The sequence below is a fragment of the Grammomys surdaster genome, unplaced genomic scaffold, assembly GCF_004785775.1.
Source record: "Grammomys surdaster isolate TR1022 unplaced genomic scaffold, NIH_TR_1.0 125745, whole genome shotgun sequence".
In the NCBI taxonomy this organism is placed as follows: domain Eukaryota; kingdom Metazoa; phylum Chordata; class Mammalia; order Rodentia; family Muridae; genus Grammomys; species Grammomys surdaster.
The window spans coordinates 2,085,292-2,106,178 of record NW_021620577.1 but is presented as its reverse complement, the minus strand read 5'-3'; the positions used below and the strand labels follow the sequence as shown (position 1 = coordinate 2,106,178).

At 40.3% G+C, this 20,887-nt stretch overlaps 1 protein-coding gene and 1 non-coding gene across 3 annotated transcripts in view; one reads left to right on the top strand and one right to left on the bottom strand.

Annotated features, from left to right (window-relative positions):
- The window catches only part of Ubn1 (ubinuclein 1), a 35,486-nt gene that overhangs the window by 3,614 nt on the left and 10,985 nt on the right, over window positions 1-20,887 (top strand). For both annotated transcript variants that reach the window (XM_028788361.1, XM_028788362.1), the window contains exons 2-14: window positions 588-875; window positions 7,060-7,146; window positions 7,627-7,722; window positions 8,049-8,183; window positions 8,790-8,893; window positions 9,611-10,049; window positions 16,228-16,298; window positions 17,667-17,796; window positions 17,929-18,047; window positions 18,422-18,550; window positions 18,735-18,881; window positions 19,744-19,794; window positions 19,892-19,934. In XM_028788361.1, coding sequence (XP_028644194.1) covers window positions 627-875; window positions 7,060-7,146; window positions 7,627-7,722; window positions 8,049-8,183; window positions 8,790-8,893; window positions 9,611-10,049; window positions 16,228-16,298; window positions 17,667-17,796; window positions 17,929-18,047; window positions 18,422-18,550; window positions 18,735-18,881; window positions 19,744-19,794; window positions 19,892-19,934 — 1,800 coding nt within the window. In that variant the 5' untranslated portion in view covers window positions 588-626. The remainder of the gene's footprint in view (window positions 1-587; window positions 876-7,059; window positions 7,147-7,626; window positions 7,723-8,048; window positions 8,184-8,789; window positions 8,894-9,610; window positions 10,050-16,227; window positions 16,299-17,666; window positions 17,797-17,928; window positions 18,048-18,421; window positions 18,551-18,734; window positions 18,882-19,743; window positions 19,795-19,891; window positions 19,935-20,887) is intronic.
- Window positions 5,904-6,011, bottom strand: LOC114639623. The gene has a single exon (XR_003714032.1). It is a non-coding gene; the product is annotated as a U6 spliceosomal RNA (small nuclear RNA).

The following is a 20,887-nucleotide window of genomic DNA, read 5'->3' as shown; positions in this document are numbered from 1 at the left end:
CTGAAATAGGCTAAAATCCAATTATTTTAAAAAAGATAATTGAAGATACTAAGAGTTTCCAAGACAATTCAGTATTGGATAAATAATCTCTCAAGTACTTGATTCATGTAACACAGCTTTTAGACATGGACCATACATATATGAGGTCTGCTTTGTAATTGGTACTGGGAAGAACCAAGTTAGAGCCTGTTCTCACAGCATAGAGCCCAGTAAGTTCACCATGAGTTAGAGTTGAAAGTGAAAACTCTTTAATAGACTGGGTGATTTCTTCCATGTGATCTGTTTATAAAGGGCTTTCTAGACACAAAAGAAATAAGTCACATGCAACAAAACCCAAGTTTTGACTGCATTAATACATAGGCTTTTGACTTATATGGTGTTAGGTGATTTGTAAAGTAGGAAAAAAAATATGTTTAAGACTATTTGCTTAAATAAGTTAAAGCAATTTATAATTTATCAATGGATTCTTTTTGACAATGAAAATTTTTAACTGAATAACTGACAAGGAAATGCCTATTTTTGTTATTTTGAAAATGTTTATCTTTGCTATTTTGGTTTGACCTGGGCCTTCTTTTCAATGTTAACAGAAACCATGCAGTGACACCTGCTAAGACTTGTTGGTAGCCATGTCGGAGCCCCACAGGGTCCAGTTCACCTCTCTCCCAGGTTCTTTGAATCCTGCATTTTTGAAGAAATCCAGGAAAGAGGAGGTTGGAGGAACAGAACAGCATCAAGACTGTGAGCCAGCTGCAGCAGCTGTTCGGATTACACTCACTCTCTTTGAACCAGATCACAAACGCTGTCCAGAGTTCTTCTACCCAGAGCTGGTGAAGAACATCCGAGGGAAGGTGAAAGGCCTTCATCCTGGAGACAAGGTACATTCTGGTTGCTCTGTAGACCTAACATGAAGCTACCAATATGTTCACATGGACCTTTATATTAGGGAAGTGAGGCTACTCTAGGCCTCAGCTGCCCCAGGTTCATTTCACTCACCTAGAGTGAGCAAGCACTGGGTGAGAAGGAAGAAAATTCTTTTAGGAATCCTCCTGACTAATGCTAGAGAAAAATATATGGCATATTAAAGGCTAGTTTGAATTATGGCTAACAATATAAATTAAAAAAAAGCACCTTTTTGTGCTAATATTTTTATATTACTCACATGGGATCCTTTTTTTGATGGTTGCAGTGTTGCATGCTTTCCTTTGACCACTCTGGTAGGACGGACAGGAAGATACCCACACTGCTCATCATTTCTGGACAGCAGTGTCTTGAGTAGTTTTTGGTTTTGGATGTGTAGAAATTTGCTTTTGCTTGCTTGCTTGCCTGCCTGCCTTCTTCCTATGTCAAAATTGGCTTTGTGAGCTTCAGGCTGTTTGAAAATCAGTTTGGTTTCTTCAAATGATTTTTAACTGATGTTTTCTTCTTCTTTTCTTTTAAATTTTTAAACATTTATTATGGAGAGAGAAAGGAGAGAGAGAGCGAGAATGTGTGCGTGCATGCACGTGCACACACACATGTGTAACTTGTAGGAGTCAGAGCTCTCCTTCTCTCAGGTAGGACCTGGGAATGGAACTCAGGGTATCAGAATTGATAGCAAGTGCCAAGAATCTCATTCTGCCCAGGTTGACCTCTCACCAACCCTGATGTATTTCTTTTCTTGGCATATTTGTTTTACTTTTCTAGTATGGAACTTTCAAACATGCATACTTTCAAATATGCGTAGATTACCAAGTATGGGTAATATCTATTACCCATCTTCAACTGTTACAGCATTGGTCAGTCATTAACTTTTTAAAGAAGTGTTTATGTTTTTATATATTTTCAAGAGAGTGAGTGTCTTTCTCTTCTGTTGCTGTGATAAATGTAGAAATCAAAAGCAAGTTGGGGAGGAGGAAAGGGTTATTTCAGCTTCCAGCCTACTGCTATCATGAAGGGAAGTTGAGGCAGGGACAAAAGCAGGAGCTGTGGAGAGTGTTGCCTATTGGCTTGGTTCTCAGTTACCTTCTTGTACAGCCCAGGGCCACTTGTCCAGGGGTCTCACCACCTAGAGTGGGCTATTCCTATATCAATCATACCAAGAACTATTCCCACAGACTTGTCTACAGGCCAGTCTGAAAGTTGCATTTTTTTTCTGTTGAAGTCCCTCTTCTAAGATGACTCTAGCTTGTGTCAAGCTGGAAAACAAAACAAACAAACAAAAAGCCAAGTAAACACAATCTTACTATGTAGCCCAGGTTGACCTTGAACTTAAACTTACGATCTTCCTGTGGCAGACACCTAAATGCTGGGTTTATATATTTACACCACTATATCCATCTAAAAAAATCTAAACAATTTTTTTAGTTGTATCATACATACAATTTAAAAAAGTACATAATGATAAAATTTGTAGATTTTTCATATACTTAGCATTGCCATGCAACCTGCACATTGCTCATAAAACACATTTACCAGGATAGTAGAAACATTTCTACTTGTCTCAAACACTGTTCCCCTTCCTCACAGGGAACTGCTGTCAATCAAGACCAGTTTTCTATTTCTTTGTGCTTGTATGTATATATAGTATGTATGTTATATGAATAAGCTAGATGAAGAGCATTTTAAACATCTACTGTATGTTAGTATGCTGGTAGGCTTGAAAGAGAAGATGAGTAGGACCATGCTTGTGGCAGTTTGGTCTCTAGTGGCTTTTAGCAGAACAGGGATGAGGCCAGCACCTGGCTCACAGAAGGGTGGGATGAGATAATGTTGGTAAGTCTCTAGCATGGTGTCTTGGTGCCAAGTACTCACCCAGCTTGATCGATTTTGAGAATGTATGGAGGAAGCATGTCTAGTTACGAAGGATTCCTCACTTGAATATAAATGTGTAGGGTTATATTTTGTTATATTTGAGGTAGGGTCTCATGTAGCCTAGACTGGCCTCTTAATTACCATATAGCAATATGCTTTTGAATTCCCGATCCTCCTGCCTCCACCCCCTCCTGCCCCCCAGTGCTGAGATGAAGGTGTATGTCACCACTTGACTAAAATGTGTTTTGTTTATCCTTTAAACTTTATTTTTTGAGTCTTTTTTCTACATGTATGTATATTCACTGCATATGTATGTACCTGTAGAAACTAGGTGTTAGATCCCCGGGAACTGGAGTTAGAGATGATGGTGAGCCATCATGTGGGTGCTGGGAATTGAACTCAGGTTTCCTGCAAGAACAGCCAACATGTTCTCAAGTACTGAGCCATCTCTCCTGCTCCATTATTTGCTTTTATGTGTATTTGCTTATGTGTATGTTGTCTGTATGTATCTGTACCACATGTGTTACCTGTAGAATCCAGAAGAGGGAATTAGATCATCTGGAGTTACAGATGGTTTGGCTGCTATGTGGGTGCAGGAAGGGAAGCTCTCCAGATGCTTGTAACTGCTGAGCTGTCTCTCCAGCCCAAACTGTGTTTGTTATCTTGATTGATAATCTTACAGGCAGAATGAAGTCAGTACATCTATTTCAAGGGTCATCATGTTGTATAAGGGCCAGTAAACAGGATGAGAAAGATAATTTAAAATCTGTTCACAATTCCTAGTACGGATAGGGTCCTCATTCTTAAGAGAAAGACACATTAGTAGGAGTTAATGTATTTATTTATGGGCTCATACTAAATGGATAAAACAATTGAAATTAGATCTCCAGTGCTCTGACTTACCTTGTTGTTTTATTTTTGGAAGCTGAGGAAGAGAAGTTCCATATTACTTTGAATATTACAGAAAAATGTATGGAATGTACGCAGAAAAATTTGGATCAAGTTTCAAGGGAATCATTACTTTTCAGTTTTACAAGTTCTGAGTGGATCTGTCTTGTAGTGTTAAGAGTACAGAAATGTGTGAGGTCCTGGGCACCTACTCCTAGTATAATCTGATACATTTATGTATTCATTTAACACATTCTTTACAATGTGAAGTGCTACTGCACAGGGAGGACCATATAAAAGTGGGAAAGACTGTCCCTGCCTCAGAGGATTTTACAGTCTTATAGGTATTTTTAAAAAATTCCAGGAGCACAGGTAGCAGAAGTTACAATATGTTGAGGTTTAAGCCCCAGAGGCCCTTGGCTGAGCTCAATAATGGCTAGCATGGTGTGTTTGGTCAGAACTGAGTCTTCGGTTCTGGAATTGAAAAGATGTGTTGGCTGGGTTTTGAGGAATTCTTGTTAAATTGAGTAGTGCTCAAAAATGCCCTTTTTGTTTGTTTGTTTGTTTTTTTGAGTTAGAGTTTTCTGTATAACAGTAGTGGACCAGACTGGCTTTTAATTCACAGAGATCTACCTGCCTCTGCCTTTCAAGTGCTAGGATTAAAAGTGTAACCACCACCCATCCAAAAATGGAATTTCTAAGTTATTTTAGCCATTTAAGTTGTATGTGATCATTATAGAAACAGAAGATACAAATAAGCAGCACATGTTTTTTTTTACAAAGCCCATGTAGGTTTGGAGAGACAGCTTAGTTGTTAAGAGCACTGTTCTTTTAATAGGACCCAGGTTCCACTTCCGGAACCCATACCGCGGCTCCCATCCATTTGTAATTCTAGTTCCAGCGGATCTGATGTCCTTTTCTGACTTCTTTGGGCACCATGCATGCACATACCGCACATATAAACATGCAGGCAAAAACATATAAAAGCCACTCATTTATTATAAATGTTTGTACTTTGTATGTGCCATAGTATTCCAGTATGCATATACACTATAAGTCATGTAAATCATTTTGAGTGGGTGGGTTTTATTAGACTGGAAAGTAGAATAAAGGAAGTTTTTTTCTTTTTATTTGTTTGAGATTGGAAATCAAGCAATACTATGTAGTCTGGGCTGGCCTTTGACTCTTTTTTTTCTTTTTTTTTTGTGCATTGGTATTTTGCTTGCATATATATTTGGGTAAGGGTGTCAGATCTGGGAGTTACAGACAGTTATGGACTACCATGTGGGTGCCAGGAATTGAACCCTGATTCTCTGAAAGAACAAACATTCAGTGCTTTTAACTGCTGGGTCATCTCTCCAGCCCTAGAACATTATTCTTTTGCTTCTGTTTTCCAAGTGTTGAGATTACAGGAATGTACCTTCATGCTTGGCTTGGATATGTCTGTTTTGAAGCAAGCATCTATTTTTCAGTATTTTATGTGCACTCTGAAGCCTTAGCATATATATATTATAATTACTATTAATATTAAAATCCCTTGCCCGAGAACATGGAAAATTTATTTGATTAAAAACGTAGGAGTTGGGGGCTGAAAAGATGGCTCAGTGGTTAAGAGCACTGACTGGCCTTCTAGAAGTCCTGAGTTCAATTCTCAGCAATCACATGGTGGCTCACAACCATCAACCATCTATAATGGGATCTGATGCCCTCTTCTAGTATGTCTGAAGATAGCTACAGTGTAAGTAAATAAAATATAAATAATATAATTTTTTAAAAAGTAATTAAATAAATAAAAGAAATGTAAATAAATTAATTTTTTTAAACTACATGAGTAAACTTATGGAATAAAAGCAAACTTTAGATTACATGAAAGTATTAGGAATGATTATTGAGGTTGGCAGAGAAAAGAGTCATGACAGAGGACCCTTGAAGGTTTGTTTCCAAGGGTAAGGATTCTGTTAATCAATGTTTGACTTGAGAAGCACTATTAAATAATAATAATAATAGTAATAATAGTAACTATAATTATAATATAACAATAACTACTAACTATTATTATTTTATGTTTTTTGGTTCCTCTTTCCTTTTCATCAGTGCCTGTGCTTTCTAGACAACCATTCTACCAGTAGAGTAAGTTCTTAAACCCCTCATACCGTTTTTCTAAAGCCAGAATGGCTGTCAAAAGCTTGTACTACATTTTGTGGGGTCTTAAACATTTTTTTTCTTTAAATATGTATCACTTCATGAATTTGCATGTCATCATTGCAACAGGGGCCTCCTTAATCTTCTCTGTATCATTCCAGTTTTAATAGATATGCTGCCAAAGAGAGTACAGTTTTTAACTTAAAAAACTTTATCTATTTAATGTGTATGGGTATTTGGCCTGCGTATGTATCTGTACTACATGCATGCAGTACTATCAGGCCAGAAGAAGGTCTCAGATTTCCTGAGACTGGAGTTGGACATGGCTATGAACTGCCATGTGGATGCTGGGAATTGAATACAAGTCCTTTAAATAAAGGGATGTTGGTATTCTTAAGCCCTGAGCCATCATTTTTAACTTTTTTGAACCTTGACTATCCTAGAAGTTTCTTGGTGCCTTTGGACCTTTCTTAAAATGTTTTCAAGTGCCTACAATAAGAATTACAGAATCAACTGTATTGAACATAGTTCTCTGGACATTGAGTATCTTTAGTAAAGACCCTTTGCTATATTTGAAGCCCCAGTGTTAGGTCATTGTAGATATTTGATCAGGTTTTCTTGAATCGTATTCTCCCTCCGCTTTCTCTCTTTAATGTATGGTTTTGGAGTTGATCATGCAAGGACTATAACACTAAACTAGGCCATTATTACCCCTTTTTTTCTTTCTGTCTTTTTTTCTAGAACAAATTTATAGACTTATTTTTTTTAATATTTCTATATGAATGCTCTGCCTATATGTATGTCTGATGCCAGAAAAAGGTGTCAGATCCCAGCATAGGTGGTTGGTTGCTGGGAGTTGAACTGAGGACCTTTGGAAGAATTGTCCATGCTCTTAACCACTGAGCCATCTCTCCCCACCCCATTTTTTTTTTCTTGTTAAGACAAGCTTTTGATGCATTGTTTAGGCTACCTTTGACCTCACTCTGTAGTCAGGTCTGGTTTTGAAATTGAGATCATTGTGCCTCGGCCTTTCTAGTAGCTAGGATTGCCATCAATAGATACACTTGGTGAAATTCTGTTTTTTAAACAGTAAAACATGGTATTTTATCTTGCTATTTCTAAATAATAGTTTTTATTACATAGTTTATAAGTGTTGGGTAGTCATTGAAGGTTCTTTAACTAGGACTATGGCATTTTGTGTGTGTGTATTTTATTTTTTGTGGAATGATCTCTTTTCAGAAAAAAGATGTCTTGGATCCTTTCAATGATGAAGAAAAAGAAAGGCATAAGGTGGAGGCCCTTGCACGGAAATTTGAAGAAAAATATGTAAGATTTCTGTGTTGGGCAAGACAACAACCTCATTAGTGAGAACAGTCTCCAGGCATTTTCATGTTCATTTAGTGGATAGTCAGAAGTGATCTGGAAATAGATGTAGTATTCATAGGAAACAGAATGCACTTATTAAACCAATGCATTAAGGTGCAGAACTCTAACGTGGCAGGAACTATGTGTGAATTAAATGGGTAAATAAATAAGGCCTTAGAGGATCTGTTTTGTTATAGAGCAAAAGAATCTATTTTGTTTTTCTTTCTTAGGTCATTTATGCAAATTAAATCTGCCCTATTTCAGAGATCTTTAGGGGAGGGGTTAGAGTATGTATGTGTGTGAGAGAAAGAGAAGAGACACAGAGAGACAGGTTGGGGGATAGTATGTGTTTTCATTGCTTTACAACTTAATCACTAGCTCAAGGCAGCATTTAATTGTACTTACCAAAAAACCATGTGATACCTTGCTTTTAAATTTCAGGGTGGAAAGAAACGTAGGAAAGACCGAGTACAGGATTTGATTGACATGGGATATGGCTATGATGAATCTGATTCTTTCATTGATAACTCTGAGGCGGTGAGTACTTAGTAATATGATACTGTATGATACCGACAGTGGGGAAGTGGGGTTGTGGCATCTCAGTATGTCCTCTTTGCACAAGCAACACTGAACTTAAGAGGAAGAGACCTCCTGAACCCAGAACTTGGTTTTTTTTATTTGAAAATCATGACCTTTTCTTTCCAAAACATCTAGTAGCTTGCACACTAGTGATTGAAGAGAGAATGTCTTAGCATGGTGTCTGAAGAGTGATAGGAAATCCCAGTTGCATCTCTTAAGATGAGCTTTGTACCTTGGACCGTAGAGTCAGAAGTGGTTGCTGATGGTATGTTTTCTTTCTTTAGTATGATGAACTTGTTCCTGCTTCTTTGACTACAAAGTATGGAGGATTTTACATCAACTCAGGAACCTTGCAGTTTAGACAAGCTTCAGAATCTGAGGATGACTTCATTAAAGAAAAGAAGAAAAAATCTCCAAAGGTTAGGATAGTCTTTCTTTTGGACTTTAGAAGTATTTTTTTGATGTGACTCTCTGAAATTAGTAGGTTACTCTAGAACATGTAGTCTCTTAGGATGGCTCAGGAGACTGGTGGACAGGTACATGATGTAAACATGGGGATGCTGGTCAGGCCTTAGTCATTTCATCCATGTCTCAAGATGATCCATCAGGGTCATGTTTCCAAATATGTCTCAAGGAGGGCTAGGAACTCACTCTTCCTGGCTTTTCCACTGTGGACTTGGAGAGGACTTTAGTTCTGGGGCTGTCACCCATTACAAACTGGTCAGCTTTAGTTTGAGTGTATTTCAAGGCTTGCCTACTACTGGCTATTACTTAAAATGAGATGGTTCACTTACAACCAATTCTAGAACAGCCACCAGGGCCTTCACTTGGATGTTTGCAGCAAACACTGTTGGAATGCTGTGGGTTCTTGACCCAGAGACTGCTTTGAGAAACAGCTTTTTGTTCATGAAGGAAATGAGATAGGTCTAAAGATATACCCCACACAGAGCAAAGCCAGTGCAGAATCTAGTGTACTTGCTCTCTGACCCAGGGAATTGTGTAACTGCCTTGTCTTTAATTCTTAGAAGCGGAAGTTGAAGGAAGGTGGTGAAAAGATAAAAAAGAAGAAGAAAGATGACACTTACGACAAGGAGAAGAGATCGAAAAAATCCAAGTTTTCCAAAGCCGGGTGAGAGGCAGCAGCTTTTCACTGGGAAAAATTCTGGCCCATGAGGGCACATGAGGGCCCTGGGATACCTGGGAACTGGCTTTCCCTCCCTCTCCTCTCCAGCTTCGAAAGGGACTATAGGGCCTGACCCTCCTCTCCTCTTCCTTCTGATAGGGCTGTTCTGGGCAAGTCAGCCATTCTCACCTCTGTGTGTTGGATAGCCTGTGTGCCTGTGTTCCGTTGTCAGTCTCAGCAGCGATCTCTGTCACCATGTGATTGCTGATGTTCCTTGTTCTCTTGGCACTCCTCTCTGCCCCAATTCTTCTGTCTTTATTTTCTTTTGTCTTCTCTGGTCATGATTCCTCCTTACCCAGTCAACCCAGCTGCCTTCAAGTCACTGCTGTTCTTTGCTTCTCATGAATTCTTTCTTAAAATAGTTTTCCTTCCCCCCCCCCATTTTTTGCAAACTTTTATTTCATCCTGGTAGTGATTCTTAAAAACACACTGGATATTTAGCACTATATGACACGAATTGCTAATCTGTATTCATGCTCAAGCTTTGGTCCATCAAGAACAAGTTCTCTATGCCAAAAGGATGGAGGCATGATAACAGAGTGGACTGACAAAACAAAGACTGTTATGGAGAGGAGACCCTTCCCTGGGAGGAGGGATGCAGGCTACTGAGTTTTTCATGGAAAGTCCTACAACCTGAGTAACCAGTTTCCCTCTTGCTTACAGCTTCACAGCCCTCAATGCCAGTAAGGAGAAAAAGAAGAAGAAGTATTCTGGGTCATTAAGTGTTAGAGAAATGCTCAAGAAATTTCAGAAGGAGAAAGAGGCTCAGAAAAAGAGGGAGGAGGAACATAAGCCTGTAGCTGTGTCATCAATAGAAGCCCAGGGCCTGAGGGAACTAGAGGGCACTTCTGACCCATTGCTCTCACTCTTTGGCTCTACTTCTGACAATGACTTGCTCCAAGCTGCCACTGCCATGGACTCCCTGACGGATTTGGACTTGGAGCAGCTGCTCAGTGAGTCTCCAGAAGGAAGCCCTTTCCGAGATATGGATGATGGAAGTGATTCCCTTGGGGTGGGATTGGATCAGGAATTCAGGCAGCCCTCTTCCTTCCCTGAAGGCCTGCCAACACCCCTGGAGAAGCGTGTTAAGGAGCTGGCTCAGGTATGGTGACATAATATGGCAGGGCTTTCCTGGAAGCCATTTCAGTAGATAGGTATTAGCTCTGCACCTCTTGAGGCTTGATGCACAAGAAATCCTTTGTGAAAGTGTAAGCCTTTCCCAAGTTCTCATTTCATTGCAAGTAGGAAACATTGTAAGCTTTACTGACTAGGATTTAGTTTTTCACCTTTTTTTTTTTTTTTTGATTCCTCCATGTCTGGAAATTTTACTTTGGGGAAATTTTTCTCTTATTCTATTTTCTGCCAATTTTTTTGTCTCAACTCCCCTTTGCGTTTGATGACCAGCCCTGATGTTGACAGCAGGCAGCTGAGGTAAAATGTCATCTTTGAATTCTTCTAAGGATTTTGAAACTTCACTGGTTTGTACACACATGTAGAGCAAGCACATGCTTAGCTGTTATTGGGTTTTACCTGCTCCCTTGTGGTGACATAATCAGTGTTGAGGTGTACCTCCTTGGTGCCGAGTGGAAGCTTAGTTTGAGACCTCTTCCTGTCCCAGAAAGTAGCAAGCACTCTTTAGCATGGGATAGCCATGCTGCTGTTTCCCTCCAGGATTTGGAGATGATCCCTGAGTCCTAAGAACTGTCTATTCACTGATTTACCTCTAACTGTGATCTAACTGTGGATCATTTGTTTTGACACCATTGCCTTGGTTAAAGTAACATTTCCCTGTAGACACTGGTTTGGACTGTAGCTCCAGGAGTGTTTGTGTTCAAAAGCTGTATGTTTTGAACTAGTGATTCTTATAGCATTTTCAGAATCACAACTGTGACTGCTTCATGTTTTAGGACAGTGTAAAACATCAGCTTCAGTATAAATGTTTTGTTTTCTCACCTAGAGAAGATATTTAAACATAATATACAAAGCAAACAAAACATCTTATTCACAGCTATAGTTTCTCCTTGTTAGCTTATGTGTGGTATATCTAAGTGTTCTTAAATGTAATGCTTTAATGAACTGTGCCATGTCAGGGACTCAGTTATCTGAATACGACATTGAAGGGAGAGGAGTTGAATCTGCACTTGGCATGCTTGAGCATATCGTCTTGTTGCTCAGAATTTATGTTTAAAAATTCTTTCTTGTTCTTCTCAATGCTTTGATTTGTAAGCACATTGTTTTGTAGTCTCTCAAAGCCTTGTTAACTGAGTTAAGTGAGACCAAGTGATAGTGGACCATTGTCTAACAGAAAAGTCAAAATAAAACTCCTGGTTGTGTGCTCACTCCCACAGTAGATTGTGATCAGAGTAGTAACCTATTATTTGACCTTTTTGGGAAAAGATATAGTGAGAATGAAGTGCCACAGCCTGAAACAGTGTTGAACTGTGGTACAAGAACGCTCTCTGGGTAGACATGCTATCTGGTAAGTTGTCTCTCCTGAATAATGGCTTCTTTACAGCTTGCATTACAGATTGTGCTGCACCTGGAGCCCTTCATATGTGTGCATGGGTATCTGAGTACCTGGTCCTTTGTGATAATTTGCTAGGAAAGGTTGTCTTTAATATATTTAGACATAGAACATTACATAGAATTCCAAAAAGCCACATGTGATTATTTGTATTCTTTTTTTTTTTTTTTTTTTTTTTTTTTTTGGTTTTTCGAGACAGGGTTTCTCTGTGTAGCCCTGGCTGTCCTGGAACTCACTTTGTAGACCAGGCTGGCCTCGAACTCAGAAATCCGCCTGCCTCTGCCTCCCAAGTGCTGGGATTAAAGGCGTGCGCCACCAACGCCCGGCTATTTGTATTCTTAATAAAGAATTCTGTGCTAGGTCTTGAAATGAACACAACATTTTAAAAATTAAATTTGAGGGGGCTGGAGAGACAGCTCAGCAGCTAAGAGCACTGACTGCTAGCCCAAAGGTCCTGAGTTCAATTCCCAGCGACCACATGGTGCTTCACAAACATCTGTAATGGGATCTGATGCCCTTTTCTGGTGTGTCTGAGGACAGCTACAGTGTACTCATACACATAAAATTTAAAAATCAAATTTGATAGCTGGGCTTGGTGGCACTCACTTACAATCCCAGTCGTTGGGAGGTGTTGACAGGAGAATGTGTCGTTAAAGATCATCCCGGCAGCAAAAGAAGTTCAAGATTAGCTGGGCCACACAAGACCCTGTCTCAACCCCAGAGTTAAACTCGATGTGCATCATTATGGTAGCAGTTTTAAGTATTTCTCCCTGTACTTTTTACTTCCCTGAATTTATTTTCCTCTCTTACTCTTTTTAAAAATAAGATTAGATAGATTTTAAATCTTGACTTTAGAGGAGATACATGTTCATTTCTATTGCTTAAATTTAAAAATGGATGTTAAAACTTGGGCTTAGCTACATATTATTCCTGACTATGCTGGTTAAGTGGCTCTTTTCTGATCTTACCTGAACTCACACTTGTGACTACATTCAGCCAGCACATTAGCCATATGCTGACTAAACCTCCCTATCAAGGGTTTCTACAGATCATGGTAGTCTCTCTAGTTAACTTAGTCTTACTTCAGATTTGGAATCAGCTTCAGTATCCAGAGTAACTGGGATTATAGGCGTGTGGCAACAAGCCCAACTTCAGTTAGTCTTTAATTTGGATTTATTTAAAAATGTACCACTTAAGTAATTTACTATAAAGCCAGATCCTCTAAGATGCACTTTAAAAGGATTCAGAAAAAAATTTCTTTAAAGGTTATACAGGCAGAAAGCTTTTGAAGTACTGGAGAAATGGCTTATTATCTAAAAATAAAATTTGTAGCCTGCTATGGTAGTGCATCCCCCTGTAATTTTAGCTCTTTAGCAGAGGCTGGAGAATCAAGAGTTAAAGGATAGGAGTGAGAAGGGCAGATCAGTGGCTTAGAATGCTAGTTGTGCAACCATTGAGGACCTGAATTTTGGATCCTAGCACTTACATAACATGTGGTCTACCATGTACCTATAACCTTATTGCTCTCAGCGTGGGATGGAGCAGAAAGAGCAGTAGGCTTAGTGGCTAAAAGCCTAGCCCAAAATACTGGGATTCCAGATTCAGGGAGAGACCTTACCTCAAAGGAATAAGGCAGAGAGTGATTGAGAAGAACTGTTAATATGCTCCTTTGATGTCTTGTGTGCACACACAAATACCATACATATATACAAAGTACATATAAACACAGAGTTCAAGTTCATCCTTGGGTTAATAAAACCCTGTTTCAGAAAAGGAATATTTATTTGCAAACTTAAACTGTTGACAGGCCTGATGAACAATGTGATGTTTGAATATCTGTTTAAGGAGTGAGATTGAATTAACTAAGGATACTTCTGGGTCTTAGAACTAGTAGTGTAAGTTTAAACAAAACAGTAACTTGTCTGGGGAGATAGTGAAGTGCTTGCCACACAAGCATGAGGACACAAGTTTTGATTTCCCAGAATCCTTGGATAGTAAGCCATGGCTCCTAAGAAACAACAGCTGAGGTAGTCTGCTAGCCTATATTTGTACCAGTACAAACATATGCAGCCATACTAATGGGAACACACACATACACACTCACATATGCACACCACACAGGATTCAATTTTGTTTTCTTCTTATATTAACTGAGGCTATACGTCGGTGGTGCAGGGCTTGAATAGCATGTGTGAGGCCCTATATTCTATCTCTAGCAATGCAAGGGTTGGGGGAGCAAACTAACCCAAACACAGAAACAAAAACCCCAAATATCAAAGCAATAGAATCCCACTGCTCTAGAAAAGCACCAAGATAGAATTCTAAATGCTTTTTAAAAGTGTAAGAAATTGCACATGCCTTTTAGCCATGCATAGTAACTTATGCCTATAATCTTAGCACCCAGAAATCAGGATTGCAAGTTTGAGGACAGTCTGGAATATATTGTAAGTTCAAGGCTGGCCTTAGATACACAGCAAGACTTTATCTTTTAAAAATTATTAAGTAAAATAAGTTAATTTAACAATAAAATGCACACTGGGTGGTGGTGGTGGCACATATCTTTAATTCTAGCACTAGGAAGGCAGAGGCAGGCAAATCTCTGAATTTGAGGCCAACCTAGTTTACAGAGTGAGTTCCAGGATAGCCAGAGTTACACAGAGAAACTCTGTCTCAATAAAATAAAATAAAATAAAATAACCACACATGTCCTTTCTTCCACTCTCCAGTGTTTATCATACCTTTTATCCGTTTCCTCTGGGTTATGTTTTAGTCAAGGTATCCTTAGAAGCTTGAATTTTGTATAGTTTCTCCACATTCATTTCTGATTAGTCAATATTTATTTTTTTCCATTTAGTTTGCCTTTTTAAAATCATATCTGTTGATGTGTTCTCTTTTTTTCACTCATTCATTGGCCCTGCGACTTGATGGCTGTAATGAGTATAATGGCATGGATTCAAGTTCCTATCCTCCATCGTCCTGTCATGTAAACAGACGGTGGGGAGGTAGACAGCAGGCTGAAAGGAGGTCAAAGAGTAGCTCTCAACTACCTACAGCTCAGACCATAGACCACAGTGTTGGTTTTCAGGACAAGAGGTCCTTGTCATAAACTAGGGCAGGGCTGAGTGAGTGAGTAGTTGGGGAGTGGGATCCTCAGAGTATGTGGTGGAGATGGGAGCTGAAGTGGATAGCTTGTGGCAGATGGTGGAAAGCCATGGGCCATGTTTGGGTTTGAGTCTCAGCTTGAAAAAAACCCTTATAGGATTCTAAGGAAGTTAGTGAGATGTTGTCAGAAGGCTAAGGTGCAAGTATGAGTAGGAATCTAGGAGGCCAAGCAAGTAAGTTTTAATAAGTTGTTTGCTTATCCAAGGCCACTACCCCTTTACAGAAGTAATTGGAAGTGATTTAGAGGTAATTGGAAGTACTAGTTCTGAGTTCAAAAGACAAGATTCAGGACTTAGAGGCTTAGATTTGAGGGATCTGCTGGGATGTAGAAGCCTGAAGATGAGGAGTCAAAGGTCAGTCTCAGCTTCTGAGCTGTTTCTGGTGGGCAGTATATAAATGACCTAGTAGAATAGGTGGGTGGAATGGTTAGAGGAGCCAGAGGGGCCAAGAGATTGCAATGACAAGAAGGCAGAAGACTAAAGATTTATATATCTTTTCCAGAGAGTCACCTTGTTGTCCCCATATTATATAAAGTTTGATTTCAGAAACTATATTTTGCCTTAATTTTCAGATCATCATCTTTTTGCTTATTAGAATCACTATATGGTATGCTGAAAGAGATCTGATGTTTGGGCTACCCGTCAAGAACATAGATTCCTCAGTTCCAACTCCTAAGATTGTGTTTTGATTGGCCTGGGGTATGGGAAGCTGCCTAGGTAACTTCCATGTGCAGCTAAGAGTGAGAACTACCAGGTTTAGTCTTGGCTCTGGTCACTTTGGGGATCTCTAGACTTGTTCTCCAAGGTGTCATCTTCAGTATCACATTATTTCAGGAGTCTGGGTGTGGGATACCGTACAGATTTTCAAAGGATGTCATTTAAATGCTGAAGCTACACAGTCATTTTTTTTTTTCCTTCTAATAGGCTTCTCTCTGGGTACTGAGAATGACTGGAGTACACAGTGTTTTTATTACTTTTCATTATTTTTTGATACATAAAAGCCTTTAAGTCAGCAGGTCTGACTTCACCCATGAGTTGCAACCCTTTCATAGAGTCACCTAAAACCATAGAATAATACAGATATTTACATTATGATTCATAGCAGTAGCAAAGTTACAGTTACAAAGTAGCAACAAAAATAATTTTATGGTTGGGGATCACCATAACATGAGGAATTGTATTAAGGGGTTTTAGCATTAGAAAGGTTGAGAACTGCTGCTTTAAATGGTGTAGGTTTGCTGAAGGTCTTAGTTGTTTTTCTACCATTGACAGTATAGAAATCCCAATTTACAGTGTAGTTGGTAAGAGTCTGTACACTGAGGCTAGACAGCTGGCTGAGTTGGTCTCTAGCCAGATGTCTCAGGATCACTTCTTTCTGTTCCATGATTAATATTGTAGTAGGTCCCAAGAAACTCAATCCATAGATGCTGCAATGGCTTTGGGATGACCTTAATCTGGGGCTGGGGAATAGTCAGGAAGATGACAGAGAGTGTTGGCAGGTGCTCTTTGGGAGCGGTGATTGTGCCTGCTGATGAGTGTGAGGGATGCATGGGGAAAGAGGGTACTAATACCTGTTACTGTCTCCTGTGAATCAGGCTGCCAGAGCTGCTGAGGGAGAGAGCAAACAGAAGTTCTTCACTCAAGATATTAATGGCATCCTGCTAGAGTGAGTATCATCTGTTTGTTTGTCTCTGCTCTCCTATTTAAAATGAAACAGGGACACTGCATCTGTCTCCATAAATGATAGACCTTACTAATCTTCAGCAACAGACATTATTAAAATGATATAATACATATATTGTCATAGTTGGAAGAGGACTTCTTGGCAAGTATAAAAAAAAAAAAAAAAGAGAGAATGCAGAAGAATGAATTGACAACCTGGTGACCTCAGGTCTCCTGGGAATTAGGTGCCTCTCAGGGTTCTTTCTCATTTTCACTTGTGCTGCCATTACACTTCATCCCATCATGCTTTGCCTGGAGCCCCAAAAACCTGAGGTACTTGGTTGTCTGAACTATATTAATAAGGACAACAGCAAGCACACAAAGTTAAGCCATGTCAGGCCACAGCTTTGCAACCTTTTTCCTGGTTGTATTAGGTAGCAGGAGAAGCCTGTTGCTTAACAACAGGGTTTTGGTTATGCAAGAACTCTTGTCAAGACTTGAATATTCTACAAATGGCCTCTACTGAGTAGAATGTGGATGGACCTTTTGGTTCAGCACAGGGCCTCAAAGAGCACCTTGAGGATCAGGTGAGAGTTTTGTGTCACCAAAGAGCCTGCTTGATTGTGCCACATACAGAGAGCTCAGACTTTTTCTGTTTGTTTGGAGAAACTAGAGAAGTGAGGATTTTGCTGATCTCATGATCATGGGTAGAATTAGTAACTGAAAATCAAAATGTGGTGGAGAGGGCTGGAAAGATGCTCTAGTCCCTACGAGAACTTGCCATTGCTCTCACAGAGGACCTAGTTTTGGTTCCTAGTTCCCAAATGATGGCTCACAACTGTCTTTAACAACTTGGCTTCTTAATTTTAGATCCAGGGGATCCAGTGCCCTCTTATGGCTTCCATGGGCACCAGGTATGCACATGGGACAGACATATATGTATAGGCAAAACACTTTGTGTAAAAAAAATAAAAATAAATTTTTAAAATATTGTTGGAAAATATTTCTTGCCGACTCCAAGCAATTTATTACTTTAACTTTTAAAGTTTTCATATTTTCTTTGTTAATGAAATTTAATACTCATATCTTTTTGTCTTTGGTTTTGTTCTCTTGAGTACTTTGACTTGGTCTTATCATTGACCTAAGGGTCTTGACTCTTTTTTCCTAGCCAAGTTCATCAAGCTTGAGAGTTTTTCTTGTTGCTGCTGGAGAGGTTTTATTGCTGTGGTCACATGGTTGGTTACATTGTGTGATCATTAAGATAAGATGCAACCTACTTTTAGTGCCTAGCTTTCTTCTCCAGTCTGCTACTTAAGGAAGAGGAAACTCAGAGTGAGCTGCAGGCCATTGATGACTGTCTTGTGTTCTTCAGCATAGAGGTGCAAACCCGGGAGCTGACTAGCCAAATCCGTTCTGGGGTATTTGCTTATCTGGCTTCATTCCTGCCCTGCAGCAAGGACGCTCTGGTCAAGCGTGCTCGGAAACTTCACCTCTATGAACAGGTGGGTGGTAGAGTCTGCCTAAGGAGCCCATGGATCCCATCTGCTGCACTGTCTCCTTTTGATAGCTCATTCTGGGTTGTCAGTGTAAGACTGGTGTGTGAGCCAAGCCTGAACTCTGTCCTTTTTTTGTAGGGTGGGCGCCTGAAAGAGCCACTCCAGAAGCTCAAGGATGCCATTGGTAGGGCTATGCCTGAGCAGGTGGCCAAGTACCAGGATGAATGCCAAGCACACACACAAGCAAAGGTTGCTAAGTAAGTGTGCTCCAGCTTACTCGAGGATCATTATCGGCCTGTATCTCCTACTTCCTCTTAAAATTACCTGTATATGAGACTTGTCTGTGGGAATGTGCTTGAGCTTGGAGAATCCAGAAGAGAGTCAGATGCCCTGAAGTTGTTCCAGGTGATTGTGAGCTAGAGTGCTGGAAACTGAATTTGGATCCCCTGTAAGAGCAGTATATGCTTTTAAACACTGAGCCATCTCTCTAGGTTCCTGTCTCTTCTTTTTATACTTCTCCAACACAGTTCTAGGCAATCTTAGCACTTTCTGATCTTAAGGAGAGCATTGTAGAAGGGAGGAGTAGGAAGCTGGTGGGCAGAAGGACCTCAGGACTTCTGTTCCTCTATAGGATGCTGGAGGAAGAGAAAGACAAGGAGCAGAGAGAACGGATTTGTTCTGATGAGGAAGAAGATGAAGAAAAGGGGGGCCGGAGAATAATGGGACCCCGGAAGAAATTCCAGTGGAATGATGAAATCAGGTGTGCACAAACTGGGACCTTGCGTCATTGGAGGGTTTGTGAGACCAGTGTCTGAGCCTGTCCCCATATTGCTAATGAAGGTTAGGATTAATTACTTTCATGCGTTGCTGAAAGCACAGTGGCAACTGTGAAACAGCATTTAGGGTGGTGAGTGGCTTCTGATCTCTCTCTCTCTGCTCCTCAGGGAGCTTCTGTGCCAGGTGGTGAAAATCAAGCTGGAGAGCCGTGATCTGGAGAGGAGCAGCAAGGCCCAGGCCTGGGAGGACTGTGTGAAAGCTTTCCTGGATGCTGAGGTCAAGCCTCTCTGGCCCAAAGGCTGGATGCAGGCCAGGTGAGGCCCTTGTGCTGAGGCAGGGAAGTCTGGGCTGACAGTGATTTCTGTCCTCATAGTTCGCTGTCTCATTGATTCAATTCTGATGTCACTTGAGTGTACTTAGGGACATACTGGGATCTAGAAAGGAGTCTTTTTAATCTATAAGAGGGATCTTACTTGTGGAATTCAGTCCTTGTTAGTCCTCACCCACTTTAGTTGGAGGATTGACTGCATTCTCTTTTCCTCATAGTATGGACTCTGTTGTTTTGATGCAGTGGCTGTACCAGAGGCTAAGAGATAGAAGTCATCTTAGAGGCTTCCTCATGGTTCCAGTTTCATTCACAAGGAGCAGTGGTAATTCCATGCTGGAGCTTAGTGTTGAGCTTCTGTTCAGAAGCTCTTTCATGTGTGTTGTCATCCATGTAGGGAGCACATGTGTTTTATGTAGGGCATGGGTGGTTAGATAATGACAGTGTTAGATGTTGGCTTGATTCATTGGTGCTTTAGACAGATGAAAGAACCTCGGGAGTTATTATTCTTTCCTTTTAGGTTAGGTTATATGAAGATAGTTTTTGTTGAGTTTCTCTGGAAAAAAAAGACATGCTGTATGTGCTACTTCACATATTTTCCTTGGGTGGATTTAAATAGCAGTAAGAAAAGCACCACTGCCTTAGGGAACTTGTGGCTGTGGTAGGCTGCAGCAGAGCCATTGACTTTCTTGGTAAAGCCTAGAGTTCTGGCTATAGGTAAGTTGGTGAGGCCATATTAGGCCCCTTGGCTGGATTAAATACCACTGAGTACCAGAACCTTCAGGAACAGTCTGGAAGCATAGTTGTGGCATAGTGGGGCAGATATGATACCCCAGCCCTTTTTCTTTCAGGACTCTATTTAAGGAGAGCCGACGAGGCCATGGGCACCTGACATCACTTCTGTAAGTACCTCAGAATTTTATTTCTTGGGGAACTGCTATTTTAATCTTTTCTTGTGGATGTCTTCTGAACCATTTCTGTGTTCCTTTCTTTGAACAGGGCCAAGAAAAAAGTAATAGCTCCCTCAAAAATCAAAATAAAGGTGAGTCAGCCTGTTCAGGCCATGTGCCAACTGTCCTGAAGCCATGCTCAGGAAATCTTCACTGAGAATAATTATTGAGATGGCATTCTTGAATGAGACAGACATCTGAGCTGTCCACATAACTCTCTAGCCTCAGTTTTCCCAACAGTACTCAGCCAGCCCAGTTCTTGTGGTTGTAGGACTCAAGGATCTGAAGCAGCCCCAAAGGAGTGCAGTGCAAGGCCACTGTAAGTGTGAAAGGTCACGTGTGGTAGTCTTCTTGGGGAGGAAGAAGTACACTCCTGCTGTGGAACCGTTAAGTTTGTAGTGGTGGCAGGAAAGGGAAGTGGCTGTTAGTTATCTGTGAGAACCCAGGGAAGTACCATGACTGGAACACAGAAATGGGGTAGCCATCGTACACATCACAGAGACTTCCCTGGAGAGGCCTTTGGTATTCGCCAAACTTTTACCAATTGAGGCAATTCACTTAGCCTGCTTAAAGAGATTGTGAGATCAGATGTTTAGATTGTTTATTCCTGAGTATCTGGAAGGTTCCTAAAATCTGTGAGAACGTACTGTGTTAAGTACTGGGGATATAGGGACAGTGGGATAGATCCTATTCTGTTCCCATTAGAATGACTGGGAGACAGATATTGTAAAAAATTAGAGGAAAAAGAAATTAATTGAAAGTAATTATCATCAGTCTATAATTTTAGCCAGGAGTATTCAAGATAATGTAAATGCCAGTAGGCTCAGTCTTCTCTTGCTGTGATAAAAAAAACACAACCAAGCCAGACAGTGGTGGCACACACCTTTAATCCCAGCACTTGGGATGCAAAGGCATGCAATCTCTGTGGGTTCCAGGACAACCAGAACTACATAGAAAATATACAGAAAGGGGAAAAAAATTACAGAAAGCAACTTGGAGAAGAAAAGGTTTATTTTATTTTATCTTACAGCTTATAGTCCGAAAC